At 41.6% G+C, this 25706-nt stretch overlaps 2 protein-coding genes across 6 annotated transcripts; both read left to right on the top strand.

The window, feature by feature from the left end:
• Positions 1-248: 248 nt before the first annotated feature.
• slbp (stem-loop histone mRNA binding protein) lies at positions 249-6043 on the top strand. Of its 2 annotated transcripts, none has more exons than XM_007543883.2 (8): positions 249-451; positions 1136-1249; positions 1511-1624; positions 1721-1786; positions 3198-3320; positions 3433-3591; positions 4714-4822; positions 5584-6043. In XM_007543883.2, the coding sequence occupies exons 1-8, from the start codon at positions 393-395 to the stop codon at positions 5644-5646; spliced, it is 807 nt and encodes a 268-aa protein (XP_007543945.1). In that variant the 5' UTR covers positions 249-392; the 3' UTR covers positions 5647-6043. The 2 variants fall into 2 exon arrangements, with proteins under 2 accessions (XP_007543945.1, XP_007543944.1); XM_007543882.2 differs by having other exon boundaries at positions 251-451; positions 1715-1786.
• Positions 6044-6520: 477 nt separating this feature from the next.
• immt (inner membrane protein, mitochondrial (mitofilin)) lies at positions 6521-22924 on the top strand. 4 transcript variants are annotated; one of them, XM_007543879.2, is made up of 14 exons: positions 6521-6706; positions 7930-7994; positions 8116-8305; positions 9667-9790; positions 10592-10687; positions 12925-13089; positions 13413-13546; positions 15431-15534; positions 15730-15865; positions 17480-17609; positions 17728-17951; positions 18030-18161; positions 20121-20250; positions 22026-22924. In XM_007543879.2, exons 1-14 carry the CDS (start codon positions 6665-6667, stop codon positions 22631-22633), a joined length of 2280 nt encoding a protein of 759 aa, XP_007543941.1. In that variant the 5' UTR covers positions 6521-6664; the 3' UTR covers positions 22634-22924. The 4 variants fall into 4 exon arrangements, with proteins under 4 accessions (XP_007543941.1, XP_007543942.1, XP_007543939.1 ...); XM_007543880.2 differs by having other exon boundaries at positions 7927-7994; positions 12970-13089; XM_007543877.2 differs by having other exon boundaries at positions 7927-7994.
• The last annotated feature ends 2782 nt before the right edge of the window (positions 22925-25706 follow it).

The following is a 25706-nucleotide window of genomic DNA, read 5'->3' as shown; positions in this document are numbered from 1 at the left end:
GTCAAAAATCGTATTGGTTACCTTGAGATAATCCTCAACCAATGAGGGCTTCACATGTTTCACTCACAATCTTAACCAACAAAAAAAAAGAAAAACAAAAAAAAACTTTATTACATTTTTTTAAAAAGTGACGTGCCTCGTGTGGCAAGTAACTGAGATTGCTGTGGTTTGTAGTTATAAAGTGAGTCCAGAAGGTGGCAGTGTTACAACCTTTGGATTCAGATTCACCGAGAAAGAAAACAAAGACGAAGTAAAGGATCCGCCTTTTCCGTTCACGTGACTGGTTGTGTCGTTTGTGGCCGCGCTTCTTGTTCATTTGGCGGGTCTGTCTAGATCAGACTGCTGTCCTTTAGCTCAGCGAATTCACACTCATTTAGCATATTATATTAAAAATGTCTCACAGGTACAGAGCCACGCGCAGCGACGCTCACGATAGTGACTTTAAACACAGGTATGTTTGAATGCAGTTAGCTACTTGAGTTAGCTTTGTTTTGTTACCAGTATGTTAGACATCTTACTGTGTTACTATTATGGTTCATTTTAGCTCGGTAAAAGGCCTCCATCAGTTTCAGAAAGTAAATGGCAGAACGTAGCGTATCTATTTTGTTGCTCCGTTAACTTTTTATGTCTTTGTCTTATGTGAAAAAACATGTGAACGAAAACGATTTTTTCTGTGAAAACAATTGGCGAAAACAGATCTGGTTGAAAGAATACATGTCTAACATTGGCATCAAAGATCAGTCGAATAAAAGCTGTGGATCCCCGCCACTCAACTAAATGGATCTATGGAGGATTCGAAGTAAGAAGTAAATGGCGGGAGAAGTTTTAAAACCCGTTCATCAGCTTCTGCTAATTATCAGTCAACTCATCGGCTGTTGTAAATGAATGTCCCGCCCTGCTCTGTTGACCTTCACTAAGACTTTTTCAGCCATATCAGCATGTTGTGTATTTTCTTGAATGGAGCCTTTTGCTTTGTGTTGCTCATTTGGTCTGCAGGAAAAGCTGTGGCCTGCTGTGCTGTCAGTGTTGCCACAGAGTGTATCCACACAGATGCTTTCTTTTACTGTGCTAGGACTGAGATGTTTAACTACAGGGCCAAACTAAGATAGATCCTCGATGTTTTGTTGGGACACAGGAGCAGTGGCCCGTCTCGGTGGTCCCACTGCCGGAAGAGAGGAATAGATGGAAATCTGAGGAGCCACAGTGATGAGGACGGTGATGATGGACACTCTGACAGCAGGAATTCCAGGTAAGAGTTTGTTTGAAACAGAGGCATGCCTACTTATTGAACTGTTTTCTTGAATCAGAAACTGCATATCTGGAATGTTATCATTAAAATACTTATTGAAAAAAGCCTAAATAATTGTTGGCAGTTTCAGCTACTCAAACAGATGTAATGCTTACTGCCAGCTGCAGTCAGACGGGGCTTCAGCTAGCTGCTGCGCCTGCTGCTTCTGTTATTGAATTGAGTTTGGTTTTAAGGAGGCCTGAGCTCTTCTTTGCCCCCCAGTTTCACCACCCCAGAGAGCGCAGCGCCTGTGTCTCGATGTGGTCGGCAGTCTGACTGGGGGAGCCAGGTGGAGGACGAAGAGATGAGGCGAGATGTTCACAGAGATATGCAACGGTAAAAGAATGTTTTTCATTTTAATTTCAGTAGTCTTCTTGAATGCTGTCATTATTACTTGTTTGTTGATGTTATGTGCCCCCTGTTCAGATACAGGAGGAGGATACTAGGTTCAGAGGTCAATCAGAGGGAGAGAAAAACTTCATCTGGCTCCTCTGGCAGGTAAACATGGCATCATCAAGAATATCTACTCGATGACTCAAACGTTACACAAAAGTTTAAAGCATGAAGCATTACAGATGCAGTGACATACATAATTAGGAATGTGAAAGTCTCACGTTGGTTTGGAAGGAAGAGCTTAATTTGCTGGTAAAAGTAACTAATGGGTGAATGAGTCGACTTTAAATCCAGCAGAACAGTCTGATTGTATTTGGGGTGCTAATGTTGTGGCCAGTGTTCTGTCGGTGCTACCTTGTCAGATTTTCCTACCATAGGATGGCTAGATAGTTATGTCTTTGTGTTGGTGCTATGCGTCTAAAACTGCTACCATCATGTTCAATATTATCATCGGATAACATTCTTTGGGTGACAGTACTGAAATGGAAGCTTAGGAGTTATGCTTAGCTTAGCATTGGAACAATTTATATACATGACGAAACCACAAGAATATAATTTCTTTCATTAAAATATCCTACCTGTAAATGGCAAAACTAAAGCCATTTACAAATATAGTTACAAGCTGCCTGTCACTTAAAACATAAAGTAATACAACAGCTTAAGGAAACCCAGGTATAAAATAAATCAAATAAAGCTTACCTTAATCTTTGATAAAATAAAACGGACGAAACAAAACTTCCACAGGTAGGATGTATTTATAAAGAAATCTGATGAGTAAGCAGAAAGTGACGTAGCATAGATGTGCGCATTACCACAAGGTAAGACGGATTGATAGGTGGCACAGCCTGGCTGGCTGTTGTCAGCTGACGGGGCGTGTGATCTGCTGTGGCTCAGCAGGGATCAGGCATCATTGAGCTCCTCTACTCTCTGCAGAAACGGCTGCTGTCTAAAATGAGAGCAGCAGCAAGGCCACATCCAGACAAGAACGGTCATTCAGTTTACACATGTGGTCTGGACACTGCTTAAGATTCTCTAGTGGAGAAGCAGCTTTTGGCCCATCAGCCTCTCGTGGGTCAGCATACTTACTGGCTATCCTCAAGAAAACTACTCTCTTCAGTGAAAATCTGTTCCATAATACTGCAACACTAAACCTTTCACTGACTGGATGAGAACCTGTTGACCCGTGAAAACCGACTGTTCAGCTCCATATCTCAAGTTATTTTGCAGATGTTTCATTAGCACTGCACCAAGCAAATATCATCATCATCATCTGCTCGTCCTATGACAGGTTGGGATTCTTCCTTAAGCCAATCACCCTTCAGATCATGTCTGCCATGTTCACACCTCCTCTGAACTTGCTCCAAGTTCTTGTTAGAATCTTTTTGATTGGAACTTGCTCTTAAGGACAGAAATTGGTTTTGTAAAAAGAGCTGTTGTCACTTCATCTTTGGATTGTGGAATCAGTTGTTCTGTCAGGTTTTTAGTTAAAGGACAATAATATCTCTGTGTACTGCAGCTGTGACTCCAGAGAGGGTGAAAACATGGAGACTGACGAAGCTGTGTTGATGCGAAGACAAAAGCAGATCAGCTACGGCAAGAACACCCTGGCCTATGACCGTTACATCAAAGAGGTGCCAAAGTAAGATGGTGCATGTTACAGTGTCAGCATCTTAAAGCAACATTGAACATAGACAACAGGTCTTGAGTGTTTAAATGCTAGACGTACAAACATGAATCCTTTCTGTTTTCAGGCACATGCGACAGCCGGGCGTTCACCCAAAGACTCCCAACAAGTTCAGGAAGTACAGTCGGCGTTCCTGGGATCAGCAGATCAAACTGTGGAGAGTTAAGCTGCATGCCTGGGACCCCCCTGCAGGCTGCAGCCAGGAACACACCCTCAGTGACAATATGTAAGAAAACACTGACTCCCTCAGGTTTCTAGTAACTGCTTCATCATTACTCTGGCAGGCTGGGTCATGAAGCTGAAAGGGAAGGAAAACAAAATGAGCAGAGCAATAAACCCTGATATTTACAGCAGTGTTTCCCATCCTGGTTCTCAAAACATACCGCCCTGCATGTTTTAGATGTTTCACTGCTTTTACACACCCTGTCGGGTGATTGCAGATCAACAAAAGCTTGTAAATCAGCCATCAATTGAAATCAGATGTGTTGAAACCAGGTAAATGCCTAAAATATTCAGGGGAGTGTCCCTTGAAGACCAGGGTTAAAAACCAATGGTCTAGAAAGTTATTATTGACAGATGAGTCTCAGACATACACTTCTTCGAGGCTACGTTCACAAAGCAGGTTTTCATTCTAAATCGCTCTTTTTTTGTTTTTCTTGAAATCCACTTTTTTTTTATTTTTTTATTTTGCCTGGTCATTCATATTAGTTAAACCCAACTGCAATGAGACTTTTCTGTGAAGTGTTTATGTCCCCAAAGCAGTCCGAATGCGGAGAAGAACATTGACATCACACAGCAGTGCTCTGTTTAAGGCAGTAATTATGAATTTTAAAATTTATCCAGCAATGGGAGCCAATAATATAATCACAAGATCATAACATGTCAAAGCTGACAAAAACCAATAACATCCTTTAGTGGAGCATTTACCTACTGTGTGAACACAGCCCCATAGACAGAGATGGGTCCAAATACTGTACCTGGTTGTTAAAAAAAATTACTTGCAGCTGATTTAGCAGCAAGGTATCACAAAGTGTGCATTAAAGAATCATCTGTTAGTGAAAAAACATTAAATCCAGTTTTGACAATTCTGCATTTTGGATCTTTTTAAATAAAGCTAAACAGCCACCACACAAACAATAAAAAGTCCTTCAGAATTGTGCTGTCAGGATATGAGGAAGGAACAGAGTTAAAAACAAAATAACAGCAACTTAAAAAAAAGTTGAAATCTGAGTGTGAAATGATTAATGTGTTGGCAACACTGAGTGTCCTTCATGTGGCACGTGGTCAACAAGTGGTAACGCCTTGATGACTTGCATGGCCATGATGAGTCACTGCTTGGTTTCTGCAGAGAGGAGCTGGACCTTGATGATATTGTGGACATTGAGTTGGACTTTCCTGCCTTGGCTGATTCCCAGAACGCACCGTCTTCCCTGCTGGTCCACAGCTCTACAGCCGAGGTGAGCTCCTCTACAGGCTACACCTGACTTGGTTTCCAACAGTGACTGGTTTCAGTGGGGGAGGTGGGTGTGGCAGCATGGTGAAGTCACCTCTAATGCCGTTGCCACACATTTGGTTCTAAATTCCACAAATTCTGTCAGCGCTGCATCAAACTCGGTAGGATCAGTCCTTATCCACTCCCCAACAGGAATCTATAACAATCTCTGCTGGGTGTGGTCTAATTCCTCTACAGCGCCCCCTAGAACACTTTTAATAACCACCCACAAGTCATGCTTTAACCCAGAATCATGAAACTCAGTATATATAAGTCTCTTGGAGCCGTGGCCTAAATCCAACATGACTGCGACCATTTTGGGTCAAAGCCACCATTGTGTCTTTGAAATGGACATATCTGAGTGAACTCCTCCTACAGCTTTTGAGACACAGACTTCAGAATCACTCAGCAAAGTCTTGAAGCATAGACTTTTTTGTATGTCAAAGGACATTGGTGTGACCAACCCTCCAAATCTGACCATTCGCCATGCAACATCAAGATTCACTAACATCCACATAAAAGGTCACAGCTGTATCAGACTTTCTGTCTCAGTACAGACCAGCCCTCATCACATTCACATCCTCAAACACTCGGTGGTTCACTGATGCACTGTTAACAAATTTCCAAACCAAACACTCAAATACTTTTTGAAAGCCAATGTAGCTGTGTGTGCGCCTCCCTTGAGCATGTTATCAAGCCTGACCTTTTGTGCTCTGTTTTGTCTAGAATGAAGACTGTTCAGCTACTCCAGTTAAAGTCAAGAAGACAGAGGATCCTGACGTGGCCTAGGGCCTCTGATGACAACATGCGCAAGGATTTCACCTTACACTGACGTCTCTCAAAGTTAACATGGACAGTGTCTGTGACTGCTTCGCAAGTTGGGGATGCTTTTGGTTTTCTTGTTTAAAGTTTGCTTGTTCTTGGTCTGTAGGCTGAAATTTCTTACAGATTCATCTGCTCAGGGAGTCTTATTTACAGGATTTTATACCTCCTGTCTTAACCAAGTTGGACTCATTTCAATGAATCAAATATTGGGAAATTAATGTCTCTGATGCATGTTGCTGTTGGAAGATTCCATTTCAGTGAGGAAAAATAGTTTTGTCTTAAATAAGCCCTTTTGGGATGGGAGGAAGGTGGAAAATTGAAGCACCGAAATGTTTTAAGTCAATTGTTGAATTTTTTTATACAGTTATAACTGTTTTTTTTATTCCTGTTTCATATTGAAGAGTTTAAAATAAAAGAGCACACTGAAAACTTAATTTTGTTATTAATGAAGTTTATATCTCAATAGAAAGTGTTGAGACTTGATGTTGAAATGCAAAGACTCATGGAATTACTTGGACAATTAGGTGTACATATTTTAACTTGCATATTTATGCAGTTAAATTATAAACATTAAAAGTATGTTATTTACTTTTAAATAACATAAAAAAGTAAATATGCTTTTACTTTTTTAAAAGCATATTTAAAAAAGTATGCTTTTTTTAAAGCATACTTTAAAAAGTGGAGACTTTAATGGTTGTATTCTAATAGTAATTAAACAGAGAAGTTAGTACAGCTTTAAAATGAGGTTCTGGGTCTGCTTTTGGATAAGGCACTCCCAGGTGATCCCTCTCCGCGCCACTGCGTGGCAGTAAAGCTCCTATAGGCTGAGTATTCCACCGGAAATGATCCATAAGCGCCGAGAAGAAGAGCCCTGTCAGATGCTGGTGTACGTCAGTTAGACAAAAGCCAGAAGGAAAAAGTGAGCAAAGTGGTGCTGAGTGGGTAGTTCTAGGTCGGAATTCAGAAAAAGGAAGCGAGGACCATGCTGAGGGTTTGTCTGCGTGGAGTCAAGGCCACAGCTCAGGTAGGACTGAAATTACACTGCAGCTGTTAGCTGCCATGTTGGTGTTAGCTTGTCATTCAATGACCCGCAGCTTGGTTCAAGGTGCCTCAGAGAGCTCACTGCTAATCTGCAATTGTGTGGTTGTTCGGATCTTTCTGACGACAGCGGTTCCAGCACGCTGGTCCTTAGTGTGAAATACATTTTCACTTTAAACGAACCTGTGGTCTCTTTACCTTCTTGGTCAGGGAACTGATTAAAGGTCCTCACACTTCAGCCAAGGAAAAGGAAAAAGCGTAAGAAAAGTTTGGAACCATTCGACGCGAGACGTTATTGGTGAAATGTCATGGCGGGATTGTGACGCAGTGAGTTGTTATGCTCTGTGAGGAGCAGCAGACCCTTTAGTGCAGTGGTCTCAAAATCCAGTCCTCAAAGGCCAGACTCCTGCAACTTTTAGATATCTCTGCTTCAGCATAGCTGGCTCTCATATGAACTTATTAGCAGAGCTTTGTAGAGCTTGACTTGAATTTAGCCTGATCGGCTTTGTCAGAAACTCCAAAAGACACAGGTGGAGGCCTCCACAATCGCCTGGATCTGACTAGCTGACAAACGGACCACAGTTTGTGAGGCTGAAGGGCCACAGGGGACTGTACTCTCACCACTCCTTTCCACTCTCTACACTTCAGACAAGAGGCTAAGTACAGAGAGCTGGTGGCATGTTGTGGGAACAATCATCTCATTTTGAATGTAAACAAAACAAAGGAGATGATTTTCGATTTCAGGAGAAACGGGGTTAGATTAATTTGTTCCAGATTTGTGATGCATAGAAGCTGATTGCTTCTTCTCCATGATTGATTCTGGACCAGGACCAGAACCTTCAACAGACCAGAACCAGAATACCTGAGAGGTCTGGAAGGTTGATACAATAACAACAGATCTTTAATATATTGTGGTGTTTAGCTGTACAGCAATTTATAAACTAACAGCAGTATTTTTAAAGTTATATGAGCTCCAGGGAGCCAGTGGAAGGACTTTAGAACTGAGGATCAATAATAACTCTTGAACAGGATGAATTACAACATTTATTTTTCTTAACTGGGCTAAGGAATAGGTCTGGATGTGTTGTAGTCATTCTAAAGAGAATTCAGGACAGAACATAACAGAAGGTTTCTTGGTTCTGATGTTAAAACTGAAGTGAAGATCCATGTGGCTTGTTTCTTTTTGTGTGTCCCATTACCTTCTAGAAGAGCTCTGGGAGAATCCGTCTGACTAATGTGCAGCAGTGCAGGGAATACACCACAGGAGAAAGCAGGTAATGCCGTCATATCTGAGCTGAATTTAAGGCAAATATTCCAGTCAACTTTTTATTGCTTATTGCAATTACTAAGTTGCATTCTAACATTCCTTGTGTGTGCTCCCCTCTTCCACCTCAGTGGTGCTTCCAGAGTGGTAGCAGCTGGCTTGTTGACAGTAACTGGGGGCATTGGAGGCACAATCATCTACGCCAAGTGGGACCACAAGTTTCGAGCAGCAGTGGAGAAAAATGTTCCATATTCGGAATGGCTGTTAGGTCTGGCTTTGGGACCTGCTTCTCAAGATGCAGGTCTTCCCATCAGGAAACAGGTTAGTTGAACCCCACCACAGCACCAGTTCCCTCCAGATATTGTCTCTAAGCACTTTATTGAAACAATTTAGTTCACACCAATGTTACAGACGATATCAAAGCCCGTTACATCCATTCCTAACTGATCCTAGTTGTCAACCAATGCAGTGAAGTTCTGTTCACTCATTAAACTGTTTAAAAGTTTTCTGTCAAAGGAAACCCAGCAGATTGCATGAAGTCAGTGACTGCAGCATCAGCATGTCACTGTGTCTGATGCAGACATTTCTTTTATCTGGGTCAAATCTTTACTGTTTTAATTCCATCACTGTTTGGTTGAAGGTGTGATTTTTCTTTGTTTTGTTTTTTTTTCCTGAGGCACTGTGTGTTGCTCCCAGCCTTCAGATTGGCCAATGACACAGAGCTATCCCCTGCTATTCTCATGACTTTAGAACAGAAAACCCTGAATAAGGTGGAAGTGAATTTATGGTAAAATAGAGCATCACACACCTCTTCTTATTCTACCACTCGTGCCCAAAAACCTTCTACTATTAGATAATCATGGTAAAACTAGGTAAAACATTGTAAAATTAAGGAAATTGCCCAGCGAATTTCCTTAATTTTGGGAGATCGGTGATCAGCTCATACTTGCATGTGAGTCTGATCTTATCCACCGATCTTATCTACTTCTGCCAAGGTACAAAGATTAACCACTCTCCTCTTCTGCTCTCCTGTGAGATATGCTTGACTGACAGACCGGCCCACCAGGTCATGTCTGCACGTTTGCAGTTAACAATAGTCACCCCACAGTTACCAATTCAGCTACTTACTTGCTATATTTAGCAACATTTCAGACAAAAAAAAAAAAATCTGCCAAAATCAGAGTCAGCAGGTGAGGCTTTTTAATGACCTGCCATCGGTGCACCTAATAAAACCATGTCAGCCTCTGTTAGTTCTGGCGGAATGTCTGAATGAATCCTTTTACATTTAAACATGCTTTGATGTATGAAAAAGATTTCTGCCATAGCAGTCAACTCTAAATATAGACTGTTGGATTATATTGGAAAGAAAGAGAGAGCTCCCTGATCTGTCAGGTCTCATTGATGGAGATTTGACTCTTTCAGTTCTAAGAGAATGGGGCAAAGCCTTACCCCTTCTATCATTCACAATACACAGAGATTCTACAGTGAAGCAAGGCAGTGACAGTCTGATGCTGTGTGTGTGAAAGCATCTTTACTTCAGATATGCCTGAAAACCAGCAGAAGTAATTCTACCTGTAGGTGCTTGCAAGTTTCAGTTCTGGTTGTTTCCTCACTTTGGTTTGAGACACTCAATTAAAATCCTTTGGTTGTGGAGTGAGTCTGCTCTTCTGTTTGCTGTTTAGATGGAGTCCATCCAGCCTCCTTCTATGATGGAAAAACAGATGAGAACGTCCAAAGCGAAGTCAGAAAAGAAACTAAAAGAGACAACAGAGCCCGCATTGTCACAGCCGACACAAAACATCCAGGGTAAAACCTCACTGCGTTGGCATGGTTTTCTCAAAACTTTTTGCTGTATTTATAAAAAGAATTGTTTCTTAACAAACCATTTCCAACAGATTTGCAAAACAATTTCTTTCTTCATAGCAATGTCTGGAGAAATTTCTTCTTCCATACTTTCACTCTGAAGTCAAACTGCATCTGCTTGATTGACTTGTTTCTTCCCAAAGGAGCAAACTAGAAGGCAGTAAAAGGGAACAGGGAGGAAACACCTCCAAACAATTACAAATGACCTGGAAAAAATTAAATAAATCCATATGTAACATTTTGAAATAAGCTTTCGAAACTTGTATTGTTACCAAACATCAGTTTATTATTGATTTATTTAGCAAATTATGCCAAATTAGTGGTGGCTCACATAAAAGGTAAAAGATGGTGTGGCAGCATTGTTTAAAGAGAGAAGGTCCCCATATACCCACAAAGGTAATATGGGGACTTTCAATGTATATTTTATGATATTGGACTGTAATGTCAACTCTGACAGTGGGACTACTGATGGAAACTAGTTTAAGCTAAAGTTGGTGCAAAGCATCTTTTTATTGTTTTTTCTCACATTGTCCCTGTTCTAAATAAACTAAACTAATTTTCTCTTGCTTTTTAACTGGGACACTGAGATTTGAGTCAGGTTTTCTAATTGTCACTTTAAAGGTATTTTTTTTTTAGTTTTGGCTCATTTTATAATTTACCCTTCATTGTGACATTTTTGTAACATTTCTAACAAACCAGTCAAAGCATTGTATGAGTGTTTTCCTTGTTCAATGGGTTTCCAAGCAGAGGCTTCAGCAGAGGCGACTCAGATCATCTCGGCCATCAGTGAGGTCCAGTCCATTCCAGCTCCATGCGACACCGAGCCCGCAGCAGCTGCAGGTAGCATGTTTCACTCATGCCGTGCCAACATTGAGCTTCCTCATCCTTCGAACGTTTCCACAGGTTCTGATGGAACAGAACCTGTGAAGCAGCTGTAAAAATAGGTTACCACAGCAACCTCCCCAAAACGTCATCCACCTACAGACTGGACTATTTGATTTATGCTAGAAAGGCCATTCTGTAACTCTGTTGTTGAAAACAACAAATACTAAAGCAGATTTTAGGTTCAAAATGGGACTTATTGGAACAAAAAGGTAAATCCCAGCTTGAACACACACTGTCCAAGTTGTTGTTTCTGGGGGGAGAACTGTGTTTAAATATTTCATTCAAGATGGGAGAAATTAATATATTTTTGTCAAAAAGTGGTGAAGAAAAAACAGAAGTCTGCTCCACTTATAAGAATGTTGCATTACTCAGGTGCTGGTAGGTTTTTAAATCGACCTAGCAGTTGCTAGCTGGGTGCGCTAGGTGGCCTTGTGTGCTTTAATCCCACTGAATGATGCAACATGAGCATCATTGGTTCTATGGGCAGTGTTTGCGTTGATGCTTTGTGACTTTAAGAGAAACTGATCACTTTCCCTCGTTGCTAGTCGACAAACATGAGGCCGCCTCACCCAACAATGTTTCACCTGTCAGTAGTGGTTTAATATTTATTGTTCAAACACTTTATAGTCCAGGAAATAAGGACAATACCTGCATATAAATGAGACTCATCACACGTGTGTAAAAGTTCTAGAAGTGTTAGCATGTTACACACACTGTCCATAATAATGTACTGAGATATTTTCTGACTGAAGTGTATATGCAGCTGTTCCTAAGAACAACCTTATTATTCATCACTTTTTACATTTACTGCCAGTATTAGCTTCTGGGGTGCAGTGGTGGTGTAGGTGTAAAGCGTGACTCCTGTCTTACTCCTTGACTCGGCCATCACATGTTTGAGTCCCACTCTCACAGCCCACCTTCCTGTCTGACAATTGTCAAACTCTTACGGTCCATAAATTTTTTTAAAGCAAGCTTCTTATTTAACTACCTGCTTGATGAATCATTTGTAATCTGCCTAAACTTCTGTCCAAGGACTGATGGGTGTGGAGTAACACCCATCAGTCAAGCTGAAACTTGTCTAGAAACTTTAGATTTTAGGACAAACTTCTGTGTGGACTAATAAGCCTGTTCTATATGTTGTTCCAACATGTAGCAAAAGAGGAGGAGCTCAACAGTCAGGGTGTCAGGATGGGAATATGGTTTCTGGTGTATTTCTAGTGGCAAAAAATCTAATGTCTCGACATCTGAAAACAGCCACAGCTTACCAGAGTTCTATATATAACAAAAGTTCAGCAACTATGCAACAGAAAGTCAAAACTAACCAAAAGTAGCAGAAATAACACCAGTCATCCTGCTGAACTAACTAGAGCAGAAGGTTGCTGAAGATAAATAAAATAAATGTGCAGAGACTAAAAAAGATCAAGTTTTAGTGGCTCAGACAAAGTTCTGTCAGATCTGGATCTGAGGGTCTTTGGAGCTAAATTTTGCAGTCACATTCAGTTTGATTTAAACAATCTGTAGCATAGAGACTTCAAACACCCAGTGATCATTTGAGGAAAATCCAGCAGGACACATCCGGCTGCAGTGAGTTGGAGCACCTTTATCTTGGCTCAGTGCAATCAATGGTTAGACCAGTGCTTCTCAATTCCGGTCCTCACCGCCCCTGCCCTGCATGTTTTAGGTGTTTCCCTTCTACGACACAACTGGATTGAATCTGTGGGTGATTAACAGGCTTCTGCAGTATTTGACGGTCATGCAATCATTTGAATCAGCTGTTCTGGAATAGAGGTACATCTAAAACATGCAGAGCAGGGGGGTGGAGAGGACAGGAATTGAGAAGCTGGGTTAGACTGACAGAAGATACTACTGATGTCTCCAGAGAACATCTCAGGTTCTTCAGTACCTGAGATGTTCTTCACCTGCTGCTGTTAGAATGTGACACGCACACCAGTCACTTCAACTGACTTCAAAAAAGATTAATGTTTTAATTAATGTTAGAAGTGAAAAAAGTAAAACGTTTTGCACTTCTGACATTTTGAACATGTTAAAATGTGTAAAATGCTTTTAAACATGTTAACAGTGCAGTCTAGAATGAAAAGGCTGAAAACCCAAGCAGAGCAGGCTGCTGCTACTGGAAACTAACATGTCTAAAAGTATCCTTTGTTAAAGTGATATGTGTTGGTTTTCCTTAGAGGACTGTAAAGAATGCAGTGATCATAATATTGCCTTGGAAACAGCGGCTGTCCTTCAGGAGACAGAGTCGGCTGGAGCAGCAGAGCCTCTGAGAGAGCGGTCAGCAGAAGAAGTGGCTGCTAGGCTGGCCCAACAGAATCAGGACGAAAAAGACATTATCGCATGTGAGTTTTCAGTAACACACACACACACAATATTACTCATCTCAACTTTTACATACTTATGAGTGTTCAGTGGGACTGATATGTTGCCTAGAATAACATTGTTACTCTCAGGTTGTGTTACCTCACATCTGTGGTTTAATTTTTTGATAAAGTATAAAATCAATAATTGTGGAAAACTTTCTTCATAAACTTGTTTATTTTGTCATAATATGACCTGACAAGGTTAATGGGTGAATATAATAGTTGTCTGTACTTTAGACGACCAAGTAAAACTGAAATGCCATGTGAGCTGTAAACTTCAGCATCTTGTGTGTGTGTTGCAGCGCTGTCGGCCCGACTGGACGACTCCCTGGCCAGTTCTGCCAAGGCAACACTGCAGGCTATTGGAGCTCAGGAGGCGGCTCTGCAGGCCATCACTCAGCACACACACAAGCTAAAGGAGGCAATGGAGACAGAGGTACAGAGTCACATTTATATACACACTAATTACTGTACTGTTGCTGCTAGTGCAGTGGTTTTCAATTATTTTCTGTTACCTCCCAGGGAACTGATTCCCTGGGGGGTAACAGAAAATACATATTACATATTTACATACATATTTAGGCTAACAGTAAAACTTTGCAAAACTTGTAAAAATTAGAACTTAAAAGGGTATATAGTTTTTAAACATTTTTTGTGCAAAATTTGCAACAATATTGCTTGTATTCCAGCTTGTCAGAAGATATGAAAAGTGCATTTTATGATCATAGTAAGTAGGGAGGCTTTATCTATGTCCTGGCCTTTTTCTGAGAGCTACCACTACTTGGTTATAACAAAGTAAGGCCAGACTTGGAGTTTTTTTACTGGTTTGTTTGAAATATGACACTGAAGCTGTGATAATACAAGAATAAAGTTGCAATTTTATGAGAACTCTGTACCACACTGTGCTAAAATGAGGAATACTGAGGGTCTTGTAAAGTTATTGTTGGTATTGGTTTTACAAATAAGAAAATACTTAATCTTTTAACACATCAGAATCAAACATCAGCCGCAGGACTTTGAAACAATTATTTAAAGAACTGTTTAGTTCAAAGAACTTGCTGAGCTATTCACGTCAGGTCTTGATAACTCTATAGAAGCTTTTTTTCTTACTAAAGTGGCGTTTTTTTTCCTTGTCTTTTAAAGACTTTATAGTGTAACTATTCACGTAATATTACTTTAGTCATCAAACTTATAACACTCATGTTGCAATAAAATTTGTGAAATTTCATTGTCACAAATTTCTCTATCTCTCCTCTGTTTTGGTAGATATGTTTCTAAACATCCGCGCTCGTATCGTCAGCTCCGTTAACGTAGACGCCTCATGGACCACTCTTGCCTATTTTCATTGACTTGACATAAGGCGGCCATCTTGGAGCGGTTGCCCCCTCTCCTAGGTGCTATATGGTTGGCAGGCGCAGTGCAATATCACCGCATTTAATCAATCATATCTCGATAAGTACTAAACAAATGTTCACACTGTTTTGCTGAAAACATTATTAAAACGGCTATCATAGCTACATGTGATTGATACATGGTTCAGCATATTTGAATATTCTTAGTGAGGTTAATAGAATAGGAATGGAATATTTTGATTTCATGTATGATGATCATTTTACAAAACACAGCTACTCATAATTTTATATTTATTTGGTAATATCAATACATATTTATATAAGTATACAAGCATAAAATGTAGAGGAACACAGATTATTAAATAATGATTAATACTGAATGATATATATACATATATATACATATATATATATATATATATTAGGCTATGCATTTTTATAGACACAGATTTTTCTTTTGAAAACAGCTGGAAGCATCAGGGGTTCCTCTGAGCCTCATTTGTTCTCAAGTCTTCGTCTTCTGATTCAGTGTGTGACAACAGGGAAATCTAGACAGAAAAGATGAGAAATGGTTCAAATAGCCACACAGTGTTACTGATTAATGACAATTATTTTGAGGGCTTTTCTTTATTTTGTTGTGAATTTTATAAATTTTAAAGCCATTCACTGTTTATGGTAAATAAAAGTCTATAAAATGCTTGAGGGTGGTAAATGTAGCAAAATCAGGAAAATAGCCCAAATGTGTGTGTAAAGTTAGGAGACACAAGGCAGAGCAGATGTGCTCACAGTGCTGCATGGCTGCAAGAAGCTTCTCCATCCAGGAATAAGCACTGGAGTAGAAACAGGGTGGGTCTTGTTTATGGTGTACAAGAGCTGTTAGCTGAAAGTTCTAATAAAATGATTTTAGCACATATCCTTTGCTAATGATTAATTTTTTGATGTTGAATTTCATGTTTTGATGAATGCAGGGTCCAACGGAGGAAAAGTCAACCCAGTGGAAAGATCTAGAAGCTGCTCTGGCAGACAGAACAACTTCTGTGAATGTTGCCAAAACTGCTCTTGTCAAAGCCAAGTAAGACATGTACACACATTCAGAGCCTGCTGCGATGAATTCAACTTGTCTTTACACACAGTATTTTGTTTATATGTTTTGTAAACGAAAATATCTTAAAAATAATGTTTTTACTGTCATGGAGGCATGTTTATTTTGTCTTGAATTCAGACAGTTGAGGTAAATCTTCACATTGATTTCTTTCCACTATTGCAGTGAAGCTCTGGACGGTCTAAAATCAGTGATTGACAAATCCAGAGGGTTGAAGATTACAGCTGCACGGCCGCTGATCTTAGCAGCAGAAGAGAATCTCCATAAAATGGTGGTAGACTTAGACAAAGTAGTCTCCAAGGTAAGGCCTGGTTATAAGGGTTGCTCTGATCAGGTTTTTTCTGCCGATTCCAATACTTATCACGATTGGCTGTTAATTTTTCACTTTAGGTATAAATGCTACTATGTGATCTGGCAAAATAGAACCAAAGAATTGCCTAATTTAGACAAAAGTATGCAAAATTCTTGCAGGCACAATGCAGCAGGTATTCAGTCAAAAAGACAAATGTAAAACCTGTAATCAGTACAATATTTAACAACAAGGCTCTCAACAGCTTAATTATGCATAATTAAGCTGTTGAGCTTAATTTTACAGCTCAATTGAGCTTTATAAAGTGAAATAAAACTCACATCACTGCCTATATCAAATGGTGTCAAGCAAAATATAAAACATTCATTCAAAGTCAAATGCAGGTTGCGCCAAAATAAACAACCCTAAATACTAAATCAAAACTGCCTGAGAGCATGGCTAGCTGTTTTCTGCTGGCTCTGGTTGGTTGTTTTTGATCGAGCAGCGTAATACTGCAGAATACAGGAAGAGGACAGATGAGCTCGATTTCCCCCCGGCCCCCTCACACACAGCTCATCTGTGTCATGTTGAGACCACAAAAGTTTTCATACATGTGTAAAAACATCTTTTTTAAAATTGCGTGCTGCAGCTTTACGGAGACACTGGATGTGAAAGTTCACCGTCTGGTGGAGCACGAACTGTGCCACATCTGTGAAATGTTACGTCTCAGAACGTAGCGGTGGTTTAACAGCAAAAGCAATACCCAGCATGTTACACCCCCAGCCCAATGACTTAAGTTATTTTTCAGGTTATATGCTTAGCTTTCTGACTGTCGTACTCATCCAAGTGTGCACTGCTTTATCTGCTGCCTGGCTGCTCCAGATGTCTTTTTTACCTTCAGTCAGCCTCAAAAACTCACTGTACTTCTTCAAGTGCTTGTTTTTTTTAAATGTCATATTAAATTAAAGCTTTGTGTTGATGTATTTTGGCGTGCTTCATCTATGAGGTATTTTTCCCTCACAAGAGGCAAACTTGCCCATCCACTCTCACAGTAATGTCTTGTGGAGCGTTAAAGTTCCGCCTGCACAGTGTGAAGAAAAGGGGAACAAATTATTAGCTTCCTACCTTCAGACTGATTTGTTTAAAAATGCACTACTATGTCAGTTCTGCTGATAAATTTCTGACAAGTTTTGTCTGTTCCAGTCAGATGTAATCTGTGAGGAGCAAGAGATGCTGCTCACACACTGCTAGCTTTTCTCAGGGCATGGAACAGTTTCAGGGATAGAGCTTTCTCATGTTGGGAGAACTTGGTGACAACAAACCATTTTCTTGTCCTGATCTTCCCATCTGACTATGATCACCTTGGAGCTGATCATTAGCTAACTTTGTTTTGTTCCACATATTCCTGGATTTGGTTTTCAATTTTAAATGTTTAAAATCATTTTTAACTGGGCACTCCATCATATTTTTCCTCTTCTCTATATGCTTACATGTTCTAATAATGTAAATCAGTGACAGTGTGCAGTACTTTAGGTTTTGTTTATATGTACATAGACTTCCTAAGATCTGCTCATGGTTCCACATCCAGAACACCCTTTAACCCTCACCCCGTCTCCTGGATTGTAGGTCCAATCAGCAGAGTCGGAAGCAAAGATTGTGGCCCAGTACACTGAACTGGTTAATGAAGCCAAGCAGCAGTTTCAGAGGGAAGTGAGTAGCCTAACTCCAGAGATCCAGGCCAACTGGAAAGGCCTTAGTAAGTACACACATTATACACATCAACCATTATTGTTCATGCAGGCTCCAGCAGGAGAGTTTAAATGTTTAGTGAATCCTAAGCTAGTTCTAGTTGTGTGTGTGTGTGTTGTGTGTAGCTGGTAAACTGTCAACAGATGACCTGAACGCTTTGATTGCCCACGCACATCGGCGCATTGACCAGCTGAATCGAGAACTGGCTGAGCAGCGAGTCCGAGGACAGATCCACATGGAAGCAGCGCTGGAGCAGCAGAGAGCCGAGGACCAGAAAGCTCTGGACAAAGCCGTCGGCACAGCAACGCAGCACGTTAAAGAGGAGGCCCGACTGGACCAGGAGAGGAAGGTGCAGTGGATTGATGCCTGAGGGAGGCGGCAGGCATCCTGCATATCCATCCTAATGTGAGGCGTGTTGTGCTTGCAGCTGGCTGAGCTGAGAGAAGTGATCGAGGCAGAGATGAGAACTCAGCTGCGGCGGCAGGCGGCCGCTCACACCGACCACGTCCGAGATGTCCTCAAAGTCCAGGAGCAGGAGCTGAGAGCTGAAGCCGAGCAGGTCTCCATCACTATGCACACTTACCGTAGATGGACTAGTCCAGGGGTACTCAAAGTCGGTCCTCGAGGGCCAGCATCCTGCACCTTTTAGGTCTCTCCCTGGTAGTAGTAACAACCTGTTCAGCTTTTCAATCTTCCTCTTAGGCCGTCTAACGAGCCATGATTTGATCCAGGTGCGTTAAACCAGGGAGAGAACTAAAACAAGCAGGATGCCGGCCCTCCAGGTCCGACTTTGGGCTCCCCTAGACTAGACTCTATTCCTTAAGAAGGTGGGGAGGGAGGGTTGTCTGTCTGTCTGTCTGTATGTAGAGGTCTGCTCTGTCCCATCATGCAGAGTCCCTACAGCTGATTGGACAAAGGAGGATGTGCCATACTAGTAGCCAACCTGACCATCCTCTTGATGCACAGTAACTCAGTAAGAATGCCTTCAGTCAGAGGCTCTTTCAGATCTGCTGCAACACAGGCTACTACAGATCTTTCCTGCCAGCAGCTTTAGCGTCTCTCATAATCTCTTATTCTTACAGCAAATGGTTTGGAATTTCCCCCCCAAGAATAGTAAAGTATCATTGAATTAAATGAATTGTATACAGATCAGTTCAAATTCAATTCAAAAACACTTTATCGATCCCAAAGGGACATTAAATAAAAATTTGATTAAATAAACTAAGTTAAAAAAAATGAAGAACCTGTAAATATTGCTCATGTCCTCTTTTTTACAAAAACAGACCAGTTGTATGTTTATTGGTTTTACTGAAGAAAAACACTTTTGTCATTTTTTTCACTTTTAGTTGCAACTCTGTCCATCTACTGTGAATAGTAGATGTAGTAGTTCTGTTTTGAATCATACATCACCTTACAATTGTATTCCAATTCCCTCAGCGGAAACCTGAAATCCACTGCAGATAATTATTTTTTTAAAAATCCCTTACTTGTAAACGGAGTTCCCATTAGACTTCTCTGAGCATGTAGAACATCTTGGAGGAAAACATGTCTGAGGCTGAAGGAGGCCTGACATCTTCCAGCAGCACAACAACAAACACACAGACAGACATATTATGGGATGGTTTAGATCGACGCACATTCATGTGATGGAATGGTCTAATCAAAGTCCTAACCTAAATCTTTTTCAAAATTGACGTTTAGACTAGAACTTGAGCTATTTTGTAATCACATGGGCTGGCCTATCTCATTACAGAGGTAGATTCTAAAAGCTCCTGGAGATCAAAATATCTATGGAAGGAAACCTTCAGCTTTCCTTGCATAGAAAGCTGAGGGTCAGAGCCTCATTCAGGGTCAGAGAAGAGCCCTTTCATCCCCCGCGGTGCTGTCAGCACACAGAAAGCCAGGGCCAGGCATATTTTATATGGCAAAGAAAACACAAAGAGATTAAGAGAAGGCAACACGGGACCTCTAAATTAAAAAAAAAAACAGTTCTGTCTAGGGCTGTGGTTCATTACTTGTTGCTAAATGTTCACGTGTGGATTGTGGGTTATGCCTTAATTTTCTTGTACTGCTGCTGTCCACCAAATGGACAATGGTGAACTAAACAGAGCAGAGCAGAGTTTGTGAGGGAAAAACTGGAGACTGTAGCCTTGGTTCTCTTTACTTCTTACTCTTAACTGGCATCCCATCTGAAATCTGAGCAAGAAGTAAAGAGTTTCGTGAGAATCAAGAATAAGATAAACTTTTATTCAGTTTTCTGAGAGTACATTACAAATGTTGGACAACAGGTTGGACTGGAACTGCATGAAGGAAGAACTAGAAAAACTAGAGGTTATGGTTTTCTAGGGTTTGCTTACTGCTTGTCGGTCTATATATATCAGTTATTTTTAAATGTTGAATTCAAGTGTATCATTTCATTTTAAAATGTTTTATATTGCCTGTAATTGTAACAAAATATCTGTTTCTCACCTCTCTAGTGAGGTGACTGGACGTAGTAATGACTGCTGTGCGTTTTCAGGACCTGAGCAGTAAGCTGCTGGAGCAGGAAACCCGGTACCGTCAGCTCACTCAGGAACAGCTCGATGACTTCACTCTGGATATGAATGCTGCCTACGCAAGACTGAAGGGAGTGGAGGAGGCCATAGACAGTAAGATCAACACACGCGTCTCCTCAGAATCACCAGGATAAACTAGAACTACAGTGGATGTCATCAGCATGCACATCCCAGGTTTCTGTTATGTTACAAAATGAGACCATGATAAATAATTTTCCTTGTCCTTTAGCTGACATTTTTTTCTGAACTATTGAACTGAAAAACAAACAGATGTGCTTAGACCAGTGCTTCTCAATTCCGGTCCTCACCGCCCCCTGCCCTGCTTGTTTTAGGTGTTTCCCTTCTGCCACACACCTGGATTGAATCTGTGGGTGATTAACAGGCTTCTGCAGCACTTGATGGCCATGCTGTCATTTGAATCAGCTGTTCTGGAATAGAGGCTCATCTACAACATGCAGAGCAGGGGGGTGGAGAGGACAGGAATTGAGAAGCACTGGGTTAGGGTAAATGTTTAATGAAGCCATTCAGTCTGTCAGCATGCTAGGTTTCGACTTTCCCACCTTACTGGGCAAAGGTTCTTCATATCTGTCACATTATGAGAGCATCTCTTGTCCATAGCTCTTTTCAGATAATCTCCCAGATTTTCAAATATCTGACTCAGCAAATTTCAAATATCTGACTCAGCAAATTTCAAAAGTTACTATATCTGCCAATAAATCTGCTTTTGGCTGATTCAGAGGTCTCTTTGTGTTCAGCAGCATTTGGGTCAAGACTGATGGGAAATATTCAGAATTTCATTCTCCTTGACAAAGAAACCCCAAAACCTTTTTTGATGTCTTATGTTGTTTCTTTTTGCAAAGTTTAATCCCCAAGCTAAATGCTAACATTTGATCAGTTTAGGGCAGGGGTCTCAAACTCCAGTCCTCGAGGGCCACTGTCCTGCAACTTTTAGATGTGCCTCTGATGCGCCACACCTGAATAGAATAATTAGGTCATTAGCAAGGCTCTGGAGAACTGATCTACACAAGGAGGAGGTAATTAAACCATTTCCTTCCAGTGTTTTGTACCTGTGCCACATCTAAAAACTGCAGGACAGCGGCCCTCGAGGCCTGGAGTTTGAGACCCCTGATTTAGGGTGTACAAACCTAAGCAAAATCAGTCTGTGTGTAAACTTTGGGATCTTCTGTCTGGCACTTTAGGGTTTCCTACATGCTCTCTACAGAGGAGGATCATGTGATAATTCTTTATCTATTTACCAAATGAAAAATTAGTTCAAAAGCAAAATCACTTCAACATTCCACTAACTCACACTAAGCCAACCTGCAGGGACCCTCAACAGGATCGAAACTAGGACTGAGCTCGGTCTGTTTTTCTCCAAATATTTCTGAAATCAGAAATGTTTGACAGTTGCAATGAAGTTCCTGCAAATACAGGATTTGCAGCTGAATAGCTTTATTGCAGGTTAAAGCTATTCAACTCCAACCTGAATAGCAAAATATGGTCAATTCGAGAATTGTGGGACACCAAGTAATGTATCTGCTACAAGAGTGTCACCATTGTTTTAAACACTTGTGTGATTGAGACTTGTTTTTCTTCAGTAATATTTGTACTGTATAGAAACAGTTCTCTGAGAGGAAGGTCACTGGATTGGACGTGAAATCAAATTATCGAATGTTTGTGTGAAGACAATGGGGGACATTGACCCTGCAGCCTGAAAATATCATCCCAAACAGTAAATTCCTGAATGCTAGCTCTCCAGCTAGCATGTCGCTAGCTGGAGAGCTCTAACAGAAGTATTCCTGAAGAATACTTGATTCCTGAACTATTCTTCAGGATGGAAAGTGAATATTGAGTGTTTCTGCCTGCAGGCCATGTGGAAGCAGAGGAGGAGGCCCGGAAAGCTCATCGGCTGTGGCTGTCTGTGGAAGCACTTACCTACACCTTAAAAACAGCCAGCGCTGAGTCTCCCAGCATGCCCCTGGAGGACGCTGCTGAGGCTGTGCGTGCCAGCTGCGTTGACAATGATTTTGCCCTGGCTCTGACGTCAGCTTTGCCTGAAGAATCCTTGAAGCGCGGTGTGTACAGCGAGGCTTCCCTTCGTGCTCGTTTCAACTCTCTGCGATCGCTCGCTCGCAGAGTTGCTCTCATCGATGAATCCCACAACACCCTGTACCAGTACTTTTTATCATATGTCCAAGCTGCACTGCTTTTTGAGAGGCAACAGGAAGTCCCGCCCACCCAGCTACGCAGCGAGGATTTGGATCCCTTCAAGCTGCTCTCATATGCCAGCTACTGCCTAGAGCACGGGGATCTGGAGCTGGCAGCCAAACTGGTGAACCAGCTGCGAGGGGAGGCCAGGAGAGTGGTGGAGGACTGGCTGACTGAAGCCAGACTCACACTGGAAACCAGGCAGGTCATCAGTTTGCTTTCAGCCTATGCCAATGCAGTGGGTTTAGGCACCACCCAGGCTCCATAGCTGCCTCGTTGACTAGGCAACCCAAAGGTAGCATGTATGTTGGTAGAGGAATCCAGCTGGAATGTGGTCGGATCTACAACAGCAAAGGAAAGCGCTATATTGTTGCAGTGAACCATCTATTAACGTTAACCCACAGATTAGTTTCAAATCACTAAGATAAGATGTAGTCTCAGTTTAGGTCTCAGCTTTATTTTCTTTACCTTATTTGGCAACATGCCATGGTCATCTTAATAAATAAGTTATGCTGCACTGTTGTGAATATTGCACATTAAATAAATCATTAAGAAGGAATGCTGTCTATTTACTGCTTTTGTCCTCTGTGGAGTTTTAGTTTAGTCCTTCCAGGTTTCACTTCCTGCTGGTCCTCTGGTCTCCTTCCAGCCCAGTAACCTGCACTGGCAGGAGACACTCATCTCTCTTAACTGAGACTCTGATCTCTGAGACTGTGTGGTGTTTCTGTGAAGGACTGATGAACTGTCCTCACTGTTTTCCACCTCAAGTCTACATGTAAACATGTGAGTATGATCATTCAACAAGAGAACAGCTGTTTTCAGATGTCAAACATTTGAAGTTGTTAGACTTCAAATTCCTCTGTTGAAAATCAAGTGTTGGTGAAATGTTAATAAACAATAAGAAAGAGAAAGATTTTGAATAAAAAAAGATAACATTAAAACCCACACTCCTTTTCAACCAGGGGGGATGACACCCGCACCCCTGTCCTTTATCTGGGACTTAAACCCAATCTGGGACTTTAGTCAAAAATGCCGTTTGACAAGGACTCCAACCTCTAGGTTTTTAGTTGAAACTCTGTCAGCTGGGACTCTAAATCCCGTAGGACTTTAGTTAAATGTCGTTTAACTGGGACTCTAACCCTAATTTAGCCATAAGCAACTCTAAACAGGTGGGTTTTAAGTTGAGATTTAAAGGCACCCAGTATTTCAGCTGTTTTACAGTTTTCTGGAAGTTTGTTCTAAATTTGTGGCGCATAGAAACTGAATGCTGCTGCTTCTCCTCTAATTTTATTTATCTCTGGAACTGTGACTTGATTACACTTAAACCATAAAGTGAGACTTTGGAGGGGTTTCATGTTATGTGAAGTCACCCCACAGCATCTGGCTGTGATCCCAGTCAGGGCTGACTGGGCTTGTTTTTCTAAAAGTTTAATGAGTTGCGTGTTTTTGGGCTTGTTCTTGAACGTGAAGTTGCTCATTTGAGATTGGAAATAAGCAGAGACACAACCAGATGGTTTTAGTCAGGCTCTCCCTATCATGTTTTTGGACTGGGAGGAAGACGGGGCACCCGGAGAGAACCAGCACCAGAGGGGGCGTCAAAACCCCGTATGGATGGGGCGGCGCACCGATTATGTTTTCCCATACACTTCAGCGCGCCTTACGCTCCTTCACCTCGCGCACGTGATGAGGTAAATGTAGCGAGTTTTACCCTTCACGTAACTTCGCCGTGGGGGGGGGGGTGCGCCGATTTATGTTTTCGCATCCACCTGAATAATGTGTAGTTGCGCCACTGCCCACCATACACAGAACATGCTAACTCCATGCAGAAAGACCCCAGGCCGGGAATCGAACCCAGGACCTTCTTGCTACCACCAACTGCGCCACTGTAGTCAGTTCACCAGTTGAAGCACAAATCAAACCTTAAAGTTCAACAGTTTGTAAACTGGAATGGAGACTAATATGGACAGCGCAATAAAAGTGAAAACAGCCACGAATGAACCTGTCCGTAAAGTTGCACAACTAAACGTCAATATAATCTTTAATATTAAGACAAGTGTCACCAGAGGCTCAAAAAGTGGGTATGCAGCGTATGCAACGCATAGGGGCGCAGCACCAGAGGGGGCGCCAAAACCCCGTCTGGAGGGGGCGACGCACCGATTATGTTTTCCCATACACTTCAGCGCGCCTCACGCTCCTTCACCTCTCGCACATAACGAGGTACATGTAGCGAATTTTACACTTCACGTAGCGTCGCCTCGGGATGGGGGGCGTCGCTCCTTCACCCTGAAATTCCTTCCCTCGGTGGGGGGGGGGGGGACGCCGATTTATGTTTTCGCATCCACCTGAATAATGTGCAGTTGCGCCACTGAGTGTCACAAATCTGTGCAGCGGACCATCTGAGTTGTGGAGCCGCAGGAGGAGCGCTGTGTGCTGCGCTCTGACAGCAAACGCAGAATAGTTGTTATAGCAAAATCTGGGCGATAGAGCGCAGGTACGACTTGAAGATCAGCGAGAAGAAAAGTATTTACGTAACCCAGCCAGCATACCTAGGTGGGTCCCATATGGGGAAAAGGAGGGCAGACAATATGGGTCCCACATGGGTTTGTCCCCAGTTTCCATGGTGGGTTTGCCTATGTAGGGTCGCCGCCTACATGGGCGCTACATGGCGGTGTATTTACTGATACAGCTGGGATTGTAAACTTCACGGCTCCTTTTTTACCATCGCATTGACAGAGAAAATGTTTTTAATATTTCTGCCACCTCTTCACTGTTATAATTTGTGACCAGTGTGATTTTGTTTATAAATATTAATATGAATACACCCAAATAATAATGAAGTGGTAGAACTCTGAAAAGTTTTAAACTCTAACATAATTTACAGGCCTGTACAGTAAAGTCACAAATTATTCGGGCCATTATGATCTGTGGCCAGGCTATTTGAGGGTTAAATATTATTTTAAATGAGATATGACTTTAATGAAGTGGTGACAGAAACATTAAAAACCGTGTTAAAACACCGCCAGAGTACTTAGAATAATTTCTTAATCATTTAGCGATTTATTAAACGGCCACAGTTGGTTTACATATTTTAAGGACAGCACATAGGCATTCAGTGATGGTCCGTCAAGCAGTTTTCAGAAGCAAATACAAAGTAATGCATTATATTTTCTCCGTCAATGCGATGGTAATAAGGGGGAGCTGTGAATCTATGCTGTGAATGACCATATTTGACTATTTCCGCTCTAGAGCACACGTGTTTCCGCTTGGCAACAGCGCTCCTTCCGCCTACCGACAGATCTGTTGATGCTCTTTACCCCAAAGGATTTTCGTTTCACCTGATT

Source organism: Poecilia formosa, unplaced genomic scaffold (assembly GCF_000485575.1).
Source record: "Poecilia formosa unplaced genomic scaffold, Poecilia_formosa-5.1.2 Scaffold931, whole genome shotgun sequence".
NCBI classification, from domain to species: Eukaryota; Metazoa; Chordata; class Actinopteri; order Cyprinodontiformes; family Poeciliidae; genus Poecilia; species Poecilia formosa.
Note: the sequence above shows the minus strand (reverse complement) of the source record. Positions and strands in the feature narration are given on the sequence as shown.

Excerpts from the sequence above, each read along its gene's own strand:
- slbp (XM_007543882.2), top strand. The coding sequence starts at position 393 with ATGTCTCACAGGTACAGAGCCACGCGCAGCGACGCTCACGATAGTGAC. Across the intron at positions 1,250-1,510 it reads TCTGACAGCAGGAATTCCAG|TTTCACCACCCCAGAGAGCG; the intron begins GTAAGAGTTTGT and ends TTTGCCCCCCAG. Across the intron at positions 3,321-3,432 it reads TACATCAAAGAGGTGCCAAA|GCACATGCGACAGCCGGGCG; the intron begins GTAAGATGGTGC and ends TTCTGTTTTCAG.
- immt (XM_007543877.2), top strand. The coding sequence starts at position 6,665 with ATGCTGAGGGTTTGTCTGCGTGGAGTCAAGGCCACAGCTCAG. Across the intron at positions 9,791-10,591 it reads GCCGACACAAAACATCCAGG|CAGAGGCTTCAGCAGAGGCG; the intron begins GTAAAACCTCAC and ends TGGGTTTCCAAG. Across the intron at positions 17,952-18,029 it reads GACTGGACCAGGAGAGGAAG|CTGGCTGAGCTGAGAGAAGT; the intron begins GTGCAGTGGATT and ends TTGTGCTTGCAG.